The following is a 19,257-nucleotide window of genomic DNA, read 5'->3' as shown; positions in this document are numbered from 1 at the left end:
AGATTCAGCACCTGTTAAGCTCATTATTACCTCACTGATACGATGTGAAATGTGAGAGGGTAAAAATGAAATTGTATCAGTGTCATTATTGAGCTGAGTGAGCAGGAGGGTGGAGGTTCTGAGGATGAACAGGGAGGTTTGTTGTGCATGAGGAGATAGCCGAGGGGGTCAGAGTATTGGCATGTGTCTATTGTCTGAGCCGGCCATTGTATAGGTGGGGGTTTTAAAGTTTAAAGTCTGTGTGTATGTGTGTGTGTAGGCAGGCTAATTATATTCTGCACGGCCAAGGATGACCTAACCCAGCCAAACTCAATTGACAGAGTAAGAGGGACCGAGGAGGAGGAGGAGGAGGAGGAGGAGATTGAATCAGTCAGGCAGCAAAAGGAAAAAAATCAAAAAAATCTGATACCCACACAACCTTTAACTTTTGTAGTTTGTAGCTTTTTTTTGACTGTCATGTGTTTAGAATAGAATAGAATTACGTTATTGATCCCAAACTGGGAAATTGTGGTGTTACAGCAGCAGGTTATCAGAGCAAATAAAACAATATAAGAATAGATACATAAAAAAAGCACTTAAAATATAAAAAATAAGAATAGGAAGACATTTACACATTAAGGATTTAATTTAACATTCCTGCTGGTTTAAAAAAAATAAAAAATGAAATACAACATTTATTTAGGCTTGTCAACTGAATGTAAAAATACTTGCTGGAGGTAAGAGGTGTAAGTTTGCAAAAACAGTGATGACAGTGGTAAATGTGCAATAACAATCTAGAGGGTTCTCCAGAGCTGTGCAAATTTGCGGCTGTGCAATCAAAGATATATATGTTAATGTGCAGGAGAGTAGATACGTTATCAGTTGAAACTATTCACTATAATGATGAGCAGTCAGACAATGTCGTTAACTTAAATGTAAGGATAGTGTGTCTATTTTACAAGTAGCATGAATAGAACAGATGACAGTAAGGAGAGACAGATATTATCATGATGACAGTTCTCTGCTCGCAAGAGGTGACCTGTTGTACAGAGTTATGGCCTTTGGTAGGAAAGATTTCTTGTATTCCTGACTTCATGTGTTCTTTCAAGTGTTGTGTGGTCAGTGTGTGATTTATTTTCTAAATGAGAAAATTGTTCTTCACACTATAAAAAAGTTGATCAGGGATTTGTTTGAATCATATTTGTTATAAGGTCAGTATGAGATGCTTTGTGGTTTAATGGAACTTTTATGGTCATATTTGAGATTGTCTTCTAAAAATGTGATGTGAGTGCAAATGTGTATTTATATAATTCATGCATTTTATGTTAAGATTTGAATCATGAAATACTGCTTTAATAGAAATATTCTTCAGATTTTGATCCAGGAGTTACACCTATGTATCGGTCTATAAACAAGGTTTCATTTATTGATAAAACTGAGATAGTGACATATGTCTAATTTTAGAGTGCACGTTGTAGAAGGAAGGAGGCTTTGGAAAGTAGTCCCAGTTGTTAACTTGTCTATTAGTAGGTAAAGAAAATACTGCCTTGTATGTTTGTCACATAGATGGACTGTGAGGGACTTTCATTCTGTGTGGATTTTAACATCCTCTGTTTACAAAGCATGTGTTTTATGTCGTTGCTGGTGAGTTTTATTCTATAAAAAAAAAAAACTTTTGCTGTAGTTTACATGTGAAACACCTCTCTCTGTTGTCAAAGGATTGTTGTCTGCAGCATGTTGTATATTGGACACCGACGCAGTGGCAGCTGTAACACAACATTAAAAGACATTGTCAAACTTGAAATATTCACACGCACCAAAGTTCAGTCAGACCAGAGAACAGGTTGAAGTTACATGTTTTACTCTTTTTAAACATATCAGTCTTAAGTTACATGCTGATGTTGACATTAACCAATTTTCAGGATCAAAATGATTTTTGGTTTGACATGACATTGACCTGTTTTATGTGTACCTGATGTTGACAGCTGGCACAGATGTGGATATTTCAGGAATCCATGATTTAAATTGTTTAAAAGTTTCACGGTTATTTGAATAAAACCTCATCATTCTCTCCACAGCAGCAAAAGTCTGATCGGTCTAGCTAAGCGGTCAGGCCTTGGCCGCCAAAATTATACATCTCCTTGACCGCCAAAACATCTCGTCTTTGTCTTCTCCCCCATTGTATCGAGATAAGGGTATTCAAATGTGGAGTGGTCAAGAGCCACAACATCTGTCTTTCCTGTGGACATATGTAAAACACTATACCTATTGTGAAGTTTTGGAGGGATCCTGCTTCTTGTTAAGTTTCCCTCCAAATTGATCCAGCCAATTAGAAGTAGTGGGGGGGAGGGGACGACGCAAATAAGACAGACAGGGGGGAACCTCTGTCTGACCCCCAACTGGGTTGCAACAACACAGCCTATCAAACCCACCAGGCTGCAGATAACAATGCTCTCATCTGGATTTCTAATAGTGGGATTGGTCACTTGCAGCTAATGAGAGTCATAAATGTGAAGTGAAAGGGGCTGGAGACGGCGTCTTCTAAAGGACAACGACTGAAGCGGGGTTTCCCTCCAAAAACAAGACAAAACAAACCATTCAAAGACATGATTTTGCAAATAAACGTCAGGCAATCATGACAAGATCACTCACATGCACCCGAGCCCTAATGAGGGGCACATGAGGGGCATGACACATGTTTGACTCAATGTGGCTGCAATCAAAGACTGCGATGCTGAGCGTAGACGCTTGTCTGTAGTCTAAATGTATCCTCAAACCTCACGTACCGCAGGAGACTTCCTGTGCATTCTGCAGAGACCGAACTGTCTGTTATAGACCTTTTGGGGTTTTGCATTTGAAACATTAGTCTGGCCTGTTTACCCTGCAGCTAAACTTTTCCCTTGTGTGCTTTTGAACACTGAGGAATGTGAGAATCAATGCAGAGGACATGAAGGCTGGCTGCTGTGTTGACACTGTCTCTGTTTAAAGTCAGCCTCAGTTCAATGACACTTTCATTATCTGCGTACACTGAGATAAGAGACTGCATCTAAACTCTTCATCAAGATAAGCATACTAACATTATCAGGCTTTAAGGATCATGCATTTTTTTATTTACTACAACAGAAACAATTAAGAAGAGCTGAGAGGTTAATAAACAGTGGAAATTAATTTATTGAGGCTAATAATTCCTTTTTTTCTTTAAAACTTGTTGGAAAAAAGTGATATGCAGGAATTTTGACAAAAATAAATCAATAAATAAGAACTTGAGAGGAAATTGAGTTTCAGCTGATGAATGTGAAGTTAGCTGGCAGAGTTCCTGCTGTGTGAGTTGCTGGCATCCTGAACCCTCTGCTGTCTTAATCTTCACTTAGAGCTGCACTGTGTGATGGAATCAGAGCAGCATTTCACTCAAACTGAAATCATGTAAACCCTTAAAGAACGTCCCCGATGCCTTTATCACCGTGTGACGTATTCCAGACATGAACATGAGATGTTTTCTTTTTAAAGTGTTCTTTATGCAGCGCTGTATGATATTAATGGATCCTAAAGGTCCTCATGCATCACTATAATATACTTTAGTCAGTTAAGGTTGTGATCAATTTAACTATGCAACAGTTAGTGTCAACCAAGTGATCTGATTGGACAAGAAGCATTCTAAGAGACTCGGACTTGACTGTGAGTCCTTTTTTGATTTTTCTTTTTCTTTTTTAATTCTGCCTGAAAAGTAAGCACGCTACATGATCATGTAAAGCCATGCATGTGCTGCATTATGACGTAATGTACAAGAGGTAACTGTGCTCAGGCCAGGTAATTGCTGAAGCAGTGTGAGTGCAGGACAGCGGGGGAATGGGACAATCAGGCTTTATGATGTTATGGGGCCACTGGGCCTAGTGTCAGTGCTCCTAACAACCCTATATCAGCATTCTGAGACTTTGAACCCCTGTAGGTGGAAATATTCATATGTTGCTTTGAAAAGTCTATAGGTCCGGTCAAATTGCATATGCAGTGTGGGCAGAACACATACTGCTGTTGACTTATATATGATGCTCGTAGAACTGTTGTTTAAAGGCGATATAAAACATTCATGTTGTTCTGTTGTACTGAATATTAACACGGCTGTTATTAACTTCAAATCACAGTCATGCTCAAACAGACATTCCTCTGTTACTTGATATGCTTTTGGCTACTTCTAAAACAATGTACTACATTTAATTAAATGATCAGTTTTGAATGGTGAGAAAAAAGCACTAAATCTGCACAGTTGATATAAACTGTGGCTGTAATATTGGTAAAAAGTAGGAACAATGGAGAAAAGATACAAATTCACTTGAAAAGGTAATGTCAAAGCACAAATAAAAGTTGACAACAACTTGCAAAGATTCAAGTAAAACAAAAAATAGAACTGAAGGATTAAAACAGAAAATTAAACAGTGATGGAGAACTTCCTGAATTTGGTCACAAAAGATAGAGAAGTTCATTGAATACACCTGCAGCTTCTTCCCTCCATTTTGCTAATGAGAAGTCCCCAGGGCACCCAGCTCTGACCCCCAGGCCCTATAATTAGGTTATATTTGGGGGTGCTGAATGCAAAGAGTGGACTGCTGAATATCTCTAGTGCAAGCAAGAAGATTGAGAGGCACATCTTTTAAACAGGGATTTGTTGCAAAGACACACATGACGCTGATGAATAAAAGTTTAAAAAGCACAATCATCTAAAACAAAAGAATGTGTGCATAAGTGAAAAAGAGAGGGGTGGATTTTCTGCAGAAAATGTGTAAACTAAGATTCTATCCAGCTGCCAAAAAGACATCTCTTGTGATTTGTGGCTTTATCATAAGAGATAAGACATCTTAAGGCAAACATTTTGTGAGGTCCCAATGGTGTAAATTAAAGCACACTGGGGCAGTCATGTGACAGTGAAGCTATAAGTGATCTATTACATGTTTAGAAAAGCATTAGAGAGCATTCTCAGGGTGTCTCTGCACGACTCCAGCTGCGTTTGCTATCAACCCTCCCTGACTCTGTTTATCTGCTGTAGGAACCTTTTGTATTCACTTTCTGCTGGGCTTTACACACACACACACACACACACACACACACACAGACACACACACACACACACACACACACACACACACACAGACACACACACACACACACACACACACACACACACACACACACACACACACACACACACACACACACACACACACACACACACACTGGGAGATGAGAGGCATGAAGAGAGATTTACTGTCATACAAACAAACACATACACAATCAGGATCCTGAGAAAGTGCAATAAGAGAGCAGGTGTCAGTTTTCACATGCGGCTCTCATGGGGGCTCGGAGGGTAAATATCAGCAGCCAAAATTTTTCAAAGCGGCCTCATAGCGTTCGCTCTTCTCACACAGCCTCTGGCCCCCATTCGACTCCGTCCTCTCCATGCAGGAGGCTCATCACCTGCATGGAGAGCTGGGAAAATGCCAGCTTCACTGCTCTCACTGACTCATCACAACATGGAACTACAATGGAGTATGGGCTTGATTCAGAGACCCTGCTGACCATACTTAAAATATCTCACTAGTAAAGGACACCTACAGATAACAAACCTTCAACTTTGACTTTGACAAAATTTGCAGAAATGGAAATACTAGTTAAATGCTTTTAATGCTGCAGTTTTTGCAGCAGATGATGTGAAAAAAAGTAAAGTAAGAATAATGCTTTTAATGTAGTCTACCATCTCAAATTCAGGTTTTCAGACAGACCTAACCCAATCCTTTTAGGCTTCATTACTGCATTTATTTTAGGGGCATATGAGGCACTCTTCACTATGTATTCTGCATTCTCGCTTTTAGAATGTTGTGTTTTTTTTTCCGTCAACTAACAACAGCTTAAATCAACGAACCAACTGTCAATATTTTCACTATCCTTAACTTTTATGTTTGGTCATTTAAAAAAGACAGAAAATATGGAAACATGTCAAACAGTGTTTCCTAAAACTGATGATACTGTCCTGAAATGGGACGATCAGTTTTCTGTCAAAGATGGGAATGGAAACAACAGAATAGTTACATTTAAAAAAAACTGGAACCAGAGAGTATGGACTTGTACATGTGAGTCCATTTGAATAAGGTCATTGATTGAGTAAAAACAGTTGCCATGACTACCTCCAACTAACCAGTGGAACATATGACACAGCACATTCCTGTGGAGGAAAAGGCCATATTGTGCCACCCTGAAAGCAGGCCGACTATCAGAGCATCCTCGCATGGTCTTAGATCTCATTACCAGCAGATAGACAACTCTGTGTAGGAAAACAAATAGCAGCGATATCAGATCAAATGGATTAACACTGAGGTGCCATGGGAAGTTGCTGAGAAGTCTGGGAACAGGGACGTGTTGACCTCTCAACACAGATCAGATGGCACATTAAAGATGGCATACTGCTGCTGACCATGACCATTTCTAATATAAAAGACCAATTTTCTTTGAGAGGGTCTGGCTACAGGATTCAGCCTTTAGATGTCAGATATATTTGACTCGTGTTGTAACCTTCATGGTTCAAAACTGGAACTTCAAAGAAATTATCATAACTGTGTGCTAAAGCTTTTACTGGTTAAGCATCTGAATCACGTTTTATGATCTGTGGTTTAAGAACTGCATAGGCATCAAAAGTCTTCAAAGGAAAATGTGCAATTTTCTGAAATTGCTATAATACACACACCGCCCAGCATATAGAATATTGAAGTTTATAGCAGGTACAGCGTGTTTGAGTCTCATCATGCCTGATTCAGCGGGAACAAAAAGTAAGAGAAAGGTTTTTCAAATAAAGTCAAGGTCCCATAAACACCAGTAACACCACACTGTCGCTACATCCTCCCCATGTTTGCAGACACACACACACAGAAAAGACTACAGTGTACCGAGTCAACACACTCAGCTCTAACACATGAGCGCAAAGTCTCGTATGCGTACAGCAGCTCTGTTTGAAGACGCTCTCATTGGCGGGACGGTGGGAAGAAATGGAGATGTAGAACTCTACGGGAATCTGTTTCGGTGGTTTTGAGTTTGAGGACAAGCAGACTGAGTTTCATCGCAGTCAGAGATGATATTGTGCCTGATGTAGAGCGGAAACCAGAAGGTCTCATGGTTCACACAGGGACCTTTAACGGAGAGCCAGTGTGATGCAGCTTCTCCTCCTGCAGGAACACAAAGGTCCTAAGACAGAATTCTCATAATGTCACATTCATATAAAAGAAGAAAAGGAATGTGAGTGGTCGCTGGTATTGATGATAAAGTGATATACATCATCAAAAATGAATAACTTGCTTTGTTTTAAGAGTTCATCATAAATAAAATAAACGTATTACATTGTTAGTATTTTGGTTGTATGTTTTATGTCTCTCTACATGTGGGAGAAGTATTTTTTTATTAAATATATGAAATTAAATATATTTCGTTTAAGGGCCAGATTTGGAAGAGATGAAACTATATTTAATTAAAGTAGTTTTTTGGGCCTTTTTGCCTTTGTTAGACAGGACAGCTGAAGAGAGACATGACAATTAGTGAGGAGAGAGTGGGGGATAACATGCAGTATAAGGTTAAGGTGGGATTCCAGCCCACAGCTGCTGTGATCAGGACTGATAGCCTCTGCTACGCGACATAACCGCTAGGCTATCCAGCGCTCCATGAAACTATGTTTCTACCACTGCCTCTGAGTCTCGACTAATGTCTGGCAACAAGGCCAGATCAAGAAATAGTCTCTCCCATATCCCCCCTAAAACAAACCACCATGTTCTTTAAATTCTGTTATAGCATGTTTATTGGTAAGCTGTGTTTTTGACTTTCTCTCTGATTCCAGCCTTTGTGCTAAGCTAAGCTAAGCCAAATGACTGCTGGCTTCTTGTTTCCCTAAAGCGTTTATTTAGCTGGAAATGAAACCCAGCTTCAAATATATGGGCACACTATATGGAGCTACAAAAGCAAACCTGACCATCAGAGACAAATTTCAGTACTTCAATAAAGTAATCTTTAATGCCTTAAAGTGTTGCTGCGGGGTTGGTGTCAGACCAAGAAGTTAACAGCACTCTGCAGAATCAGCCTTAAAGAAAACAGGAGGAGAAGTGTTGATTAAAAACACAACTGACACATGTTCAGGACAAAATCGGCAATGATATAAAAGGAACAGCTTTGTCCACAGGGGGCCTCAAAAATGGACACAAACTTAAAGTTCCTCACATGAGCTTTAAAAAACACTAAAGAGGTATCAATCTTCTCATCTTACTCCCAGCAAGAAAGCTAATTGGCTCATTTTCATCTAACCACTCCTTCTACCGACTTCCTGCATTACTCTAGTACAAGGCATCAACTCTGAGATGACATAACCTCAAGCTGAATGAATTAATATTTGTTATATTAATGTTATTCATCCATCCCATTCTCTATGACTTTTTATGTTGTAATAAATCTGTTGATCACCACATGGAATAGATTTCCTCTTAGCATGTTTGAACTTCAAGATCCTGTTGTGTTGAGCAGTGCATACAGCCACATGACAGCGTGAATATAATAGTGTCAGGGTAAGACTACAGTGCAGGTCACCAGGGTCATAGATACATGCACTCAGGAGTGAGTGTCCCTGTCTAAAGACACTTTGCACACATGGCTGCTGTGACATATCTGTGAGGTCCATCACTAACTTTAAGCATTAATGTATTCATTATTCTTGACGAGGTCTCCCCCCGTCACTCGTCTCTTTAAACTCTGCTGCTTTGAAGCGCCCTGCAGAAAACAAAGCCCCCGTCCTGCTGCACACAATAAAGCAGCTGGATTTCTGCACATGTGCCTTTGAGTCGGTCTGAGGTCTTGTCATAACTCCACACACACACAGAAAGTCAGTGGCTCGGAGAGATGGATGGCAGCGTGAGCACAAAAGAATATTTGATTTGGTTATAAATACCACAACATGAAAGGGAAACCCAGCGTGGTGAAGTTCAAAGGGCACGAGGAGGCAAATCTTCATCATCCTCACCTTCATCATCATCGTATATGATGTGTCTGATAATCAGGTTATCATTATTCAGCTGTGACCAGAGCTGTGTGTCTGCTCTTCTGACGGGTTTAATTGTTGTTGTTGTCATTTAGTCTGATGCCACGTCCATGAATATATTCCACTTCTTAAGGAGCCTATGAAAAAGCAGCTTTGGTTATAATGGTGGCGTAATGGAGAAGGAGGCAACTGCTAAAATCTATGACCAACATAAGAGTGTTCAGAAGAGCAAACATTACACACAATGTCTTTGTGTAACCTTTCATTTCATTTCAAACTTTTATTTATTCTTGAAAGGACACTGAGGTTTCCCTCATTTCTAATGCCGTCGAGATTACAAGCACAGGAAAACAATCACAAACACAACAAACACTCAAAAATGTTTTTCTATCTCCAGCAAAGTATGTTGTATTTAATCTTTTCATATTTAAGACTAGTAATGCTAAGTTAAATCCTGGTTGTATATATTCTCATTCTTAGTTTTTATAGTTTTAGTGCTTATTTACTTTGTATTTAATATTATATTGTGTTTATTTGCTAATATTGTGTGTTTGGATAACCCGCTAATGTAACGCCACAATTTCCCAGTTTGGGATCAATAAAGTAATTCTATTCTATTCTATAAATCAGAATCAGAAAAAAAAACCACTGAGAGCCATTAAAAGCAGTTACAATTTGAAACAACGTGGCTAGAAATCAAATTCCTATCAACATTGGTTTAACAGAAAGAGATAGCATTTGATAAGACACTCCTGCTTGTTGTGTCATCACTTGTTTCATCCTCACATGAATGATGTTTTATTTCACTGCAGATGAGAGAACGTTTCCATTTGCTGTACTTCAATCTTTTAAGATATGTAAGTAAGCATGTATGTTTTATTAGCATGAGTCTCTGACTTTGTGACATCACAACAATTCTGTCATCCAATCCTGACGCAGGATGCAATTTATATAAATGAAACAAGGAAGGTTAAAGATATTCAAACATTTTCTTGAATAATTAAAAACATGAGACAAAACATTTTTATTTTTTATTTTATTTTAGAGCAAAATGGTAAGTTGTCATTTTAAGACTCTTTTAACAGCTATATCCCTTTTTGTTTGCAGCAAACGCCTGTCATGCATAAATTATTAGTCAATGAGATTTTTATTCAATGGATTCATTGATGCATTGCAACTAAAAAAACGTATTTTTTAGGGGTCTTAAAAGTTGGTGATAATGAACTTTTTACTTGTTCTTTTATGTTTCAAACAGGATTTCAAATTACAGCTAAAAATAAAATCATTAGATGTGATAATTTAACAGATAAAATCATTTCAGTAATGCAATATAATTCTTTTTTTTTAAATGAAGAAAGAGCAAATCAGAAATGAAAGGAAAGTCAATGAAACATAGCTGTAAGCTGTAAGTTTCTTTAAATGTTGTACTTTGTAAGGCAGCATCTTCTGCATCTTCTGTGGACGGTGGAGAATGGAAACCTGCATACTGATGCACTCTGTCTGCAGCTCAGACGACCTTCCCCCTCCGTAGTGTGTGAGTGGTTTAAAGTTTCGGTCCTCGGCCTCTGATTGGTCCGTGAAGTTTCTCAGTGAGGGAATAACTTGAGAACACTGCGTCTCCCTGACTCACAGTCCGGAGAAGTTTAGAGGGGACTGTAGAGGTGTCTTATCTGACACTTTAGGGTAAGAGGATACTGAACTATGGAGCTGATCACAGATAGACTCTCATTTGTTTTATAGAGGAGATTCAGTCGCACAGGTTTAGAAACAACGCAGTTTTTGGATTTACCTTTTATTACCGTGTTCTTTTATTTGCACCATCCACCGTTGAAAATGGCTTCATCCGGAGTTTGGATTAACGCAATGTGGATTTTCCTTTTTGCTATTTTTGACGTGGCTTTGTCAAACTATTCGGAGGACCAGTGCAGCTGGAGAGGAAGGCAAGTATTTCCCATTTGATCTTTTCTGTTTCTGCATGTGGCTGAATGTAAAAGATGGTTGAATATAGGCTACCATTCAGAGATGCTCCGCGTGTCTCTTTGGTTTTTCACATGGACTGACCGCTGGTATAGGACAATGTTTGTTCCAATGCAACATGTTGAGACTTGCTCTTTGGGCGCAAATGAAAATGTTTGTAGTTCTCTGCTGCGATTCCGCCTCCGGGCTGCTGTCTGCAGGAGGCAAAGGGGGGTCCAGACACAGAGGAGACTGCAGGATTAACTCTGAAAGCACACTGTGCATTCCGTTATTGAAGAATAGTTTTATTACTGATATATTGCAAAAAATAATATCTGCAGAGGTTTTGAAGTTCTTTTTGTAGGAGTTTAGGTTTTACGATGCTTAGGTTTGGCCACGCTTGCACACAGCTGCCAGTAGGAGGCGCATTCTCTGAGTGTGACTTCATGAGATCTACTAAAGTTGAATCTAAATGTATTTTGTAAATTGATGTTGGATTTAAATTATTTTGTAATGAAAAGTCTGCTTGATTTGCAGGTTTGCAGGGCTCACATTTATTGTATAGAGTTCAGTTTTTGGGGGATTTTCCCTCCAGGACCCTAAGCTCCTGCTTAAAAAAAACAACTTTATTTAACCTTCATTTCTGTTTTTCTCACACACAGTGGTCTGTCCCAGCAGCAGGGCAGTGTGGAGCAGATCTCCCTCCACTGCTCAGAGGGCACCCTGGACTGGCTGTATCCCAAAGGAGCCCTGCGCCTCTCCCTGTCCCCCCGCCTGCCCTCTGTGGCGGTGGGTCCCGGTGGCAGCAGCTCAGGCCTCATCACAGCCTGCGTGAAGCCTTCAGAACAGTTCCATGGAGCCCAGCTGTACCTGGAGAGAGACGGGGTCCTGGAGCTCCTCGTCGGGGACCGCTTGGAGTCGTCTCCCCCGCCCAGGGTCCGCTGCTTCAGCCGCCTGCCAGGGGAGAAGGTGGCTCTGTTCCTTCAAGCGACTCCTCACCAGGACATCAGCAGGAGGATCGCTACCTTCAGATATGAGCTGAGGGGCGACTGGACCGCTCGGCTGTCCCTGGACTCACACCGCATCAACAGTGAAGGTGAGTCAGGGAGAGACGATGTAGCCATGTTGGATTGTACTTAAACATGGGGAGACAAATGTTGATGGGACGGTCATAGAGATGTTCCAATCACATTTTGCCTTCCTGATACCAATACTGATACCTAAACAATACATATAGTGGAAAACACAGAATGGTTTTGTTTTGTTGGCATCGATAGACACTCCCTGCTATGGTGTGTATTCCCTGATACCTGCATTTTAAGCAGTGTTGGAGGCCGATACTAAAACTTGGTGTTGGTGTAGATATCAGTATCTATCTATAGTGATATAGATTGATATCAGTGTTGCTGTCATCATGAGAGCAATGTTTTCCAGTTTTTTACACCATTGGCCAAAAAAGTCATGAAGAAACTCAAAACTGGTTCTTCCTTCCTGAAAAGTTTTGGGTGGATGCACGGTTGAACCACAGCTCTGGTGATATCACACACCATTAAAATCCTCCATGCACATGATTCATAATTGATCCCAGGCCTCTGAGGGCGGCCTGGACTTTCCACAGCCCACGCAGAGCTACACAGAGGAGGAAGTGGTCAAACTTTCCCCACAGTGGAGTGCTGGTTTGGAGTAGGAGAAGTGGAGCTGTGGAGTGGGCAGGAGGAGTGGGAGGGGGGAGGGGGGGACAAAAGCACAGTATGTGGGGCTTTCTCCAGAGTCCAGAGCCCCTTTGAATGGCTGCCGCATGAGTATTCTGGGATTACTGCCGTCTCCTAGCCAACAGGGAGGCCTCTGCCCAGCTGAGATGCTCGTCTCTTTTGTTGAGCTGCCTCTCTGTGGGGAGACGTGTCTGTAGGGGTATAACCCCCCCCCCCCCCCCTCTCTCTCCCACACACACACACACACACACACTGGTTAGGTTTTGGATGGGGGGTTTGCTGTGGACTAGAGAGGAAGGAATCTCATTTATCAAGAGGTTTTCACTAAGGAGGAGAATGTGTAGGGTGGGCAAGGGGGCCTCCAAAGAACCACAAGGAGAAGTTTAAAAAATGCCAGGACTTTTTTTTTCTCCCCCTACCCACATCCCAGTTCAGTCAGTGCAGTTGGACAAAAGCTTTGTCGGTTTTGTTCAAACCTATTTGCTGCTGTCTGCAAGTCCTGTAACCACTTTTAGGAAGTTGCATTGTCTAGTTAGGATTTAATTAAGTATTTTTGGGAATTAGGATTGTTCTCCTTGTGAAAATAAAAACATGAAAGTCCTCCCCCCACGCTCACTCTTCTCAGCCCTTAGTTCTTGCAGGCTTTGATGAGGTGTGACTGTAGACACCCTGGAAGGCTTTAAGAGGGGAAGTTTCATTTGGTCTTTTAAATTGTCTGGGTTGAAAAAGCTCACACCTTAAAGCTCCACTGGTCCTCCTCTGCCAACTGTAAAAGTAGCAGCTGTCTGTTACACCGCAGTGGTTGGTCTCTCTTTTGTTACTGGAAGTTTAAGATCCAGATTTACATGTCACATTCCTGTGCATCTGATCTGGAACCGCCGTTGTTGATTCCCTTTATATCCGTATTAGCATAAAGGTGTTTAGTCGCCGTTTAGAGAGTTATAAGAGGTCACCAACTGACTCTTCCTCTCTTTTATTTCTTTTTCCTTTTCTCCAGATGCCTGCAGACCCTGCAACAACACTGAGATCCTGATGGCTGTTTGCACCAGTGACTTTGGTAAGATAACTGATATAAAAAGTTGTTGATATAGCTCTTAGAACCAGGAATGCAAATGTCGCCCCTGACAGCAAATTTTAAATCCACTAGATGATCTCTGGTCAGGATCTACAAATGGTTTGTGTCAAATCGGTTTTAAAGTCAGAGCACCCTAGTGCCTCCAAATCCTCTTATCTCAAAAGTGCAAAGGTTAAAGGTGGAAAAGCAGCTCCCTGCACCCCCAAACACACACACACACACACACACACACACACACAGGAGCCCCTAATGGAGGCGCTGTAGTGGACTAATCCTAACACCACCCACCCAGAGAAGAATCTGCAGGCCTCTGATTGAGCTATAGTGGCACTGAAAGGATTAGTTAGCGTAGCCCTAAAATAATATATAATGTGCAAGATGACAAAAACACTGCAGATATTCAATAGTATTTATTCCTCTCCGATATTGATTCCAAAACATAGACTTGTGTTTTGGCCTAAATGAAGTGTTCTTCTGTAAAAACATTATGCAAGGGAAAAGACACAGCGGCTGATTTGCAGTTACATTTTACTGACATAAACAACTCTTTAAAAAATAAAAGTAAAAACACATGTTAAAGCTCTATATCATTAAATAACCTTCATGTTCTGTTTTTCCACAGTTGTGCGAGGTAACATCCGCTTGGTGGCCGAGGATGAGACCCTGCGAGCTGCAGTGATTAAGGTCAGCGCTACGCGGGTGTTTCGTCAGAAGTACTCCCTGTTCACAGGCAACAGTCGCCTGAGCAGCCGGGGCGAGGTCAGGACTCTGCTACAGTGTGGCGTCAAACCCGGGCCCGGCAGCTTCCTCTTCACGGGCCGGGTCCACTTCGGAGAAGCTTGGTTGGGCTGCGCGCCCCGCTACAAGGACTTCCAGAGGGCTTATATGATGGCCAAAGCAGCGCAGCAGATCCCCTGTGAGCTGCCTGTAGACTGAGGAAAAAACACTCTGCAAACACTCATCTGTTCTCAGAGTCAAGGCCAGACTTAGGTTTAGGCCCAACTTAGTCCTGCTGCATGTTTGGGAACAAGCCAGTGTGCATCTGTTGGCTGATGTTACAACATGGCACAGATGGAAATCGTCTTCCCAAAAGGACCATGGAGTGAAATGGACTTCCCCTAAACCACCATTTCAGTGCAATTAGCAGGCAGGAAGGTCAGAAGGAAACAGGTGGAGATGGGACATGAAGTGCAGACTATAGGCATCTACACACAGAGTAATGCCATCACGCAGCTTCAGAGAAAATCTCTTACAAAGCTTTCCATTGGGAATAAATGAAGTGGGGCCATTAGTTCAGGGTTATTGAGGGTCACTGTGTAGAAACTCAGGAACATTTCTGCAAAGGTTGATATAAAGCTTACTGCCTATGAGTCTGCATCCAAGATAAGATTCAGTTTGGGCCTCTTTTGTCCAGAGATGTCTGGTCATGTTGCTGTAAAACCCTCACCTGGGCTCATCTGCAGTCTTACTTTTATACAGGATATTTAAAAAAAATCTCTCTAAAAACATTTTAAAAGATGATATATTTGCACTGATGAAGGGAAGGGAACAAACTGTAAGGTGTGACGCTGCAAGCACTGAAAACCAAAAAAAAGCAACTATATGTAGCATAGCAGAGCGATGGAGAATTTAATTTATGTACAGATGATGTGATGCTCGTACATGATAGTGACACAGAGCTGAGCAGCTAACACAGCTCAACGTGGTGCTGAGAGCACTTTTACATTCAAGCCAACTCTGAGATTTATATTGTTAAAGGAGACGCCCACATTAAAGAAGCCTGTTTCATTTGGGTAAATGGATTTGAGATTGTTGCGCGTTCTCTAGTCTTCTGACTACTCAAAGCGCTCACACGGCAGGTCACACCTACACATTCACACACTCATTTTTCCAACAATACATTCCATCGAAGTAGCAATGCAATATTTCTGCGACACGTTTTTAATTGGACTGCTTTTAATTTGAATGAGAATGATTGAAAACATGTTTCGGGGTGGATTTTCAGCCTTGTTGCCAAAGCAGTTCTTATTTTTGTTGTTGATTAGATGATGTCAAGTAAAAAAAAAAAAAAGAAGTGTATAATCATTCATAATATTCACAGAACTGATTACAACAGCCAATAAGACATCAATTAGACATCAAAACAGCTTTTGGTGTGAAAACGTGTCATTGAACAAGGCAAGCTCAATAGAACGATTAAATATGCATTTTTTCAAAAATCTGTCCTGTTAAAATGACTTCATATCTTATGTGCACTATATCAACAAGTTGAGGGGTTCATACCAAATAACTGTTTGTGCTGAAGCTCCGTTAATGTCTTAAATGCATACACTGCCATTTTGTTGTTGTCTTTATGTAAATTTTTGTCCATATCAATGTGAATGTACATATGTTCATAAAAAAATTCTAGAAAAAGAGTCTGTGGAAAGAACTAAATTGTGTCAGTATTGTGGATTATTTTTATGTGTGTCTGTGTTATTAAAATATCCTGTAAGAAAACCCTCTTGTTGTTGGCACTTTATCCTTTCAAAGCCTTTCTTGTATTTTTTCTTTGAGCTCATTTCATGCCTCACACATAATGCAGCCATTAATTCATCAGCTCTCTCAACCTCTCCACTAACACATCAATACAGTCCGACCTACATTAAAGCATTCGGGGTCCAAAGGTTTCTTACATGGTAAACTTTTCTCAGACATAACTCACTTCAAGTGCCAATGAATCACTTCCTTGAAAACTCTGAACAAACAGCTTGCCTTGGAGAGCGAGAGGCCTAAAAGGAGGAGAGATTTAGGGAGCCTGAGTGTGTTCAGACGGGGAAGGAGGTAGAAAACAGCAGTTGGAATTCTGTTGTCCTCGGCCTCCCGTTTTTAAGGATTCAGGAAGTAATAAATTGCCATTAAGGGAGCGGCCTGGCAGCCTGGGCTGAAGTGAGGTGCCACACAGTCGCTCGCTTTATCCTGAACACATGTACGTGAGGACAATCGAAGTAAATGTCTCCATTCCACTGAAGAGATCCACTAAAAAAAAAAGAGGCATGCTTTCTCACTGGGCAATAAGATGCATTCAGCCTTATGCAAAAGTGTTGTTTTTTTAATATCTGTACTTGTGGAGTTCTTTAACAGCACCACATATATATCTGTAATCTGCTATGGCTCACCATTACTTTCTGCTATAAAAGATGAGAGGATGACTGGTGTATAATACAAGAACACCTGTAGGCCTACAGATATGCACAATGGACATTTTCCTCTGATGTAAAGCTTGGGACAGAGAGCAAAAATGCTGTTCACCTCCCATGTTATTTATAATTCAATAGTTACAAATGAATAGTGAGATATCAATTGATAGAGAAACCTAGAGGACATCTGGTCATATTTCTAACTACTACTAACCACCTACTTTCCTGAGAGCTCTTGAGCTCTCTTAGGCTCCTCAAGATCGTTGGTTGACAGCCTGCCAGAACAACCCCCCCCCCCCCCCCCCCCACCGGATTGTTGATGGACGGTCTGCCTCCTCCCACCCCCTTGCTCCCTATCCCTCTTCCTGCATCTTATCCCATCTCTCCCCCTATCCCTTTCCAACCCCGGCGCAGTCTAGGCCTGTGAAGGCTGTTTCGTCATGAGCCTGGGATCCAGCCGAAGATTTCTGCCTTTTAATAAGGCAGTTTTTTCTTACCACTGTAACTTTTGCTGCTTTGCCAAAGTGCTCATGATGGATAGGCCGGGTCTTTGTAATATAGCAATAAGTAAGGTCTTTTACCTGCTTTTTCTAACATAACAATGAGTAAGGTCTTTTTACCTGCTCTTTTGTAATGTTAACAGACAAAGAGTAAGGTATTTTACCTGCTTTTTGTAAAGTGTCTTGAGATAACACTTGTTATGAGTTGACGCTATACAAATAAATTGAATTGAATTGAATTTCATTGTTACACAACATGTGCTATTTCATCGTCTATTAGCTACCATTTGAAAACAGCTAATTATTGCGTTCAACCACTTCCTAGCTAGCTATCTTTAGTATTAACTAAATACATATTGAGCTCTACATTATAGCACACAATTAGCTAGCAATATATACACATGTTTTGATGTATCATGTAACACAACTAAACTAAACAAAAAAACTTCTCATGGACTTTCTAGCTAGCTGTAATATTAGCTCGTAAGTGGCTGAAAGATAACATTAGTTGCTGAATGACCATAGCTAATGGGTTACTATTTACGTTGTTTTGACTTGAAATATGCCAAGATTTACATTTTTTATGTTTTTTTGTTGTCTTTTTTGCCTTGGTGATGTATAAGAAGGCAAACATAATGCTAATGATTTGTCAGATACTCTAAATTAGCATCCTACCTGGAACACAATCAGTTAGTCATTATAACAGCACTTTAACTGGAAAATGGACGCTGTGTGATTATGGTCTAAACTGAACTCCTCTGATAAATTCACCACCTGTTTCTTCTCCTCACAAAAATCTCACACACACCTCACTAAAATCTCAGATTTACAGCATGCAGTAAATCGGTTTGAAAAAGAGCAGCTGTGGACTTAACGTGGTGTTTAGGGTTAAAATGGAGAGAGAAAAAAAATCACAAAAGCTCTACATGCCTCCCCGGTCCTACAAACCAACTCCTAAAGAAACCCTGATGCTGGTTTGCCACTGCATCAGTAGTTCATGAGAGTGAACCTCCAGCCTCCCCAGCTATTTACTGCCTCAGTGCTCCTTTAAAACATCACATAGCTGGGGGCCCGGAGCTGCACGGCCCTGCACGCACACACATACACACACACACACTCTTCAGCCCCCTCCCTTCTCCAGTCCATCTGAGGTTACTGCTGCAGGCCTGATAAGCCAAAACAAAGAGCACTCAAATTATACTCCCCTCAGCTAATACATCATGTGACATTTTGTGACAAAGCTCAACTTCCTGCTTTGTTGTCCCTTCATTGTGACCCTCGCTTGAACCCCCAAAACTGCAGCATTCATGTCAGTGCAGCCACAATGACATGGTTTAGTGTTGCACTCCCTAAATAATTAATGTTGAAAGAGGAATCCAAGTTCTTTACACATGTAAAAAAAAAAAAAGAAATATAATACCTTTGAAAATACTCCACTACAGTTTCTGCATCATTTTGAAAGTATTTAAATGCTTTCCTTAACTTATAGGTCAGTAGTCCACTGACCACTGTCAACTATGAATGACCTTTAAACACAGTTTACAGTTCAAATTAAACGTAGGAAACAGTAAACAGTTTGTTTTTAAACTATAGCGATATATGACATAGTTTGTCCAAGACTCTTGCAAGAGTTGCAGAGACACAATAACACCCCTCCACCCCCATCCATCCCACCCATGTCTTCACGCTGTCCTGTTCTGTACTGAGGTGAGATATCCACACAACAAAGCAGAAGCACTCAGGAAAGGGGATCTAATAGAGCTGCTAGGTGTGGACTTCCATCAGCGCCTGAGGGAGGAAA

The 19,257-nt window shown here is 40.8% G+C and overlaps 1 protein-coding gene across 1 annotated transcript; it reads left to right on the top strand.

Moving 5' to 3' along the window:
• Positions 1 to 10,654: 10,654 nt before the first annotated feature.
• metrn (meteorin, glial cell differentiation regulator) lies at positions 10,655 to 16,276 on the top strand. The gene is made up of 4 exons (XM_020637621.3): positions 10,655 to 10,974; positions 11,653 to 12,086; positions 13,700 to 13,759; positions 14,400 to 16,276. Exons 1-4 carry the CDS (start codon positions 10,868 to 10,870, stop codon positions 14,711 to 14,713), a joined length of 915 nt encoding a protein of 304 aa, XP_020493277.1. The 5' UTR covers positions 10,655 to 10,867; the 3' UTR covers positions 14,714 to 16,276.
• The last annotated feature ends 2,981 nt before the right edge of the window (positions 16,277 to 19,257 follow it).

Source organism: Labrus bergylta, chromosome 21 (genome assembly GCF_963930695.1).
Source record: "Labrus bergylta chromosome 21, fLabBer1.1, whole genome shotgun sequence".
NCBI classification, from domain to species: domain Eukaryota; kingdom Metazoa; phylum Chordata; class Actinopteri; order Labriformes; family Labridae; genus Labrus; species Labrus bergylta.
This window is presented reverse-complemented; position numbering and strand designations above follow the sequence as displayed.

Bases quoted from the DNA above. Each gene is read 5' to 3' on its own strand.
- metrn (XM_020637621.3), top strand. From the start codon at position 10,868: ATGGCTTCATCCGGAGTTTGGATTAACGCAATGTGGATTTTCCTTTTT. The intron at 10,975-11,652 runs GCAAGTATTTCC...TCTCACACACAG, and splicing joins CAGTGCAGCTGGAGAGGAAG to TGGTCTGTCCCAGCAGCAGG. The intron at 13,760-14,399 runs GTAAGATAACTG...GTTTTTCCACAG, and splicing joins TGTTTGCACCAGTGACTTTG to TTGTGCGAGGTAACATCCGC.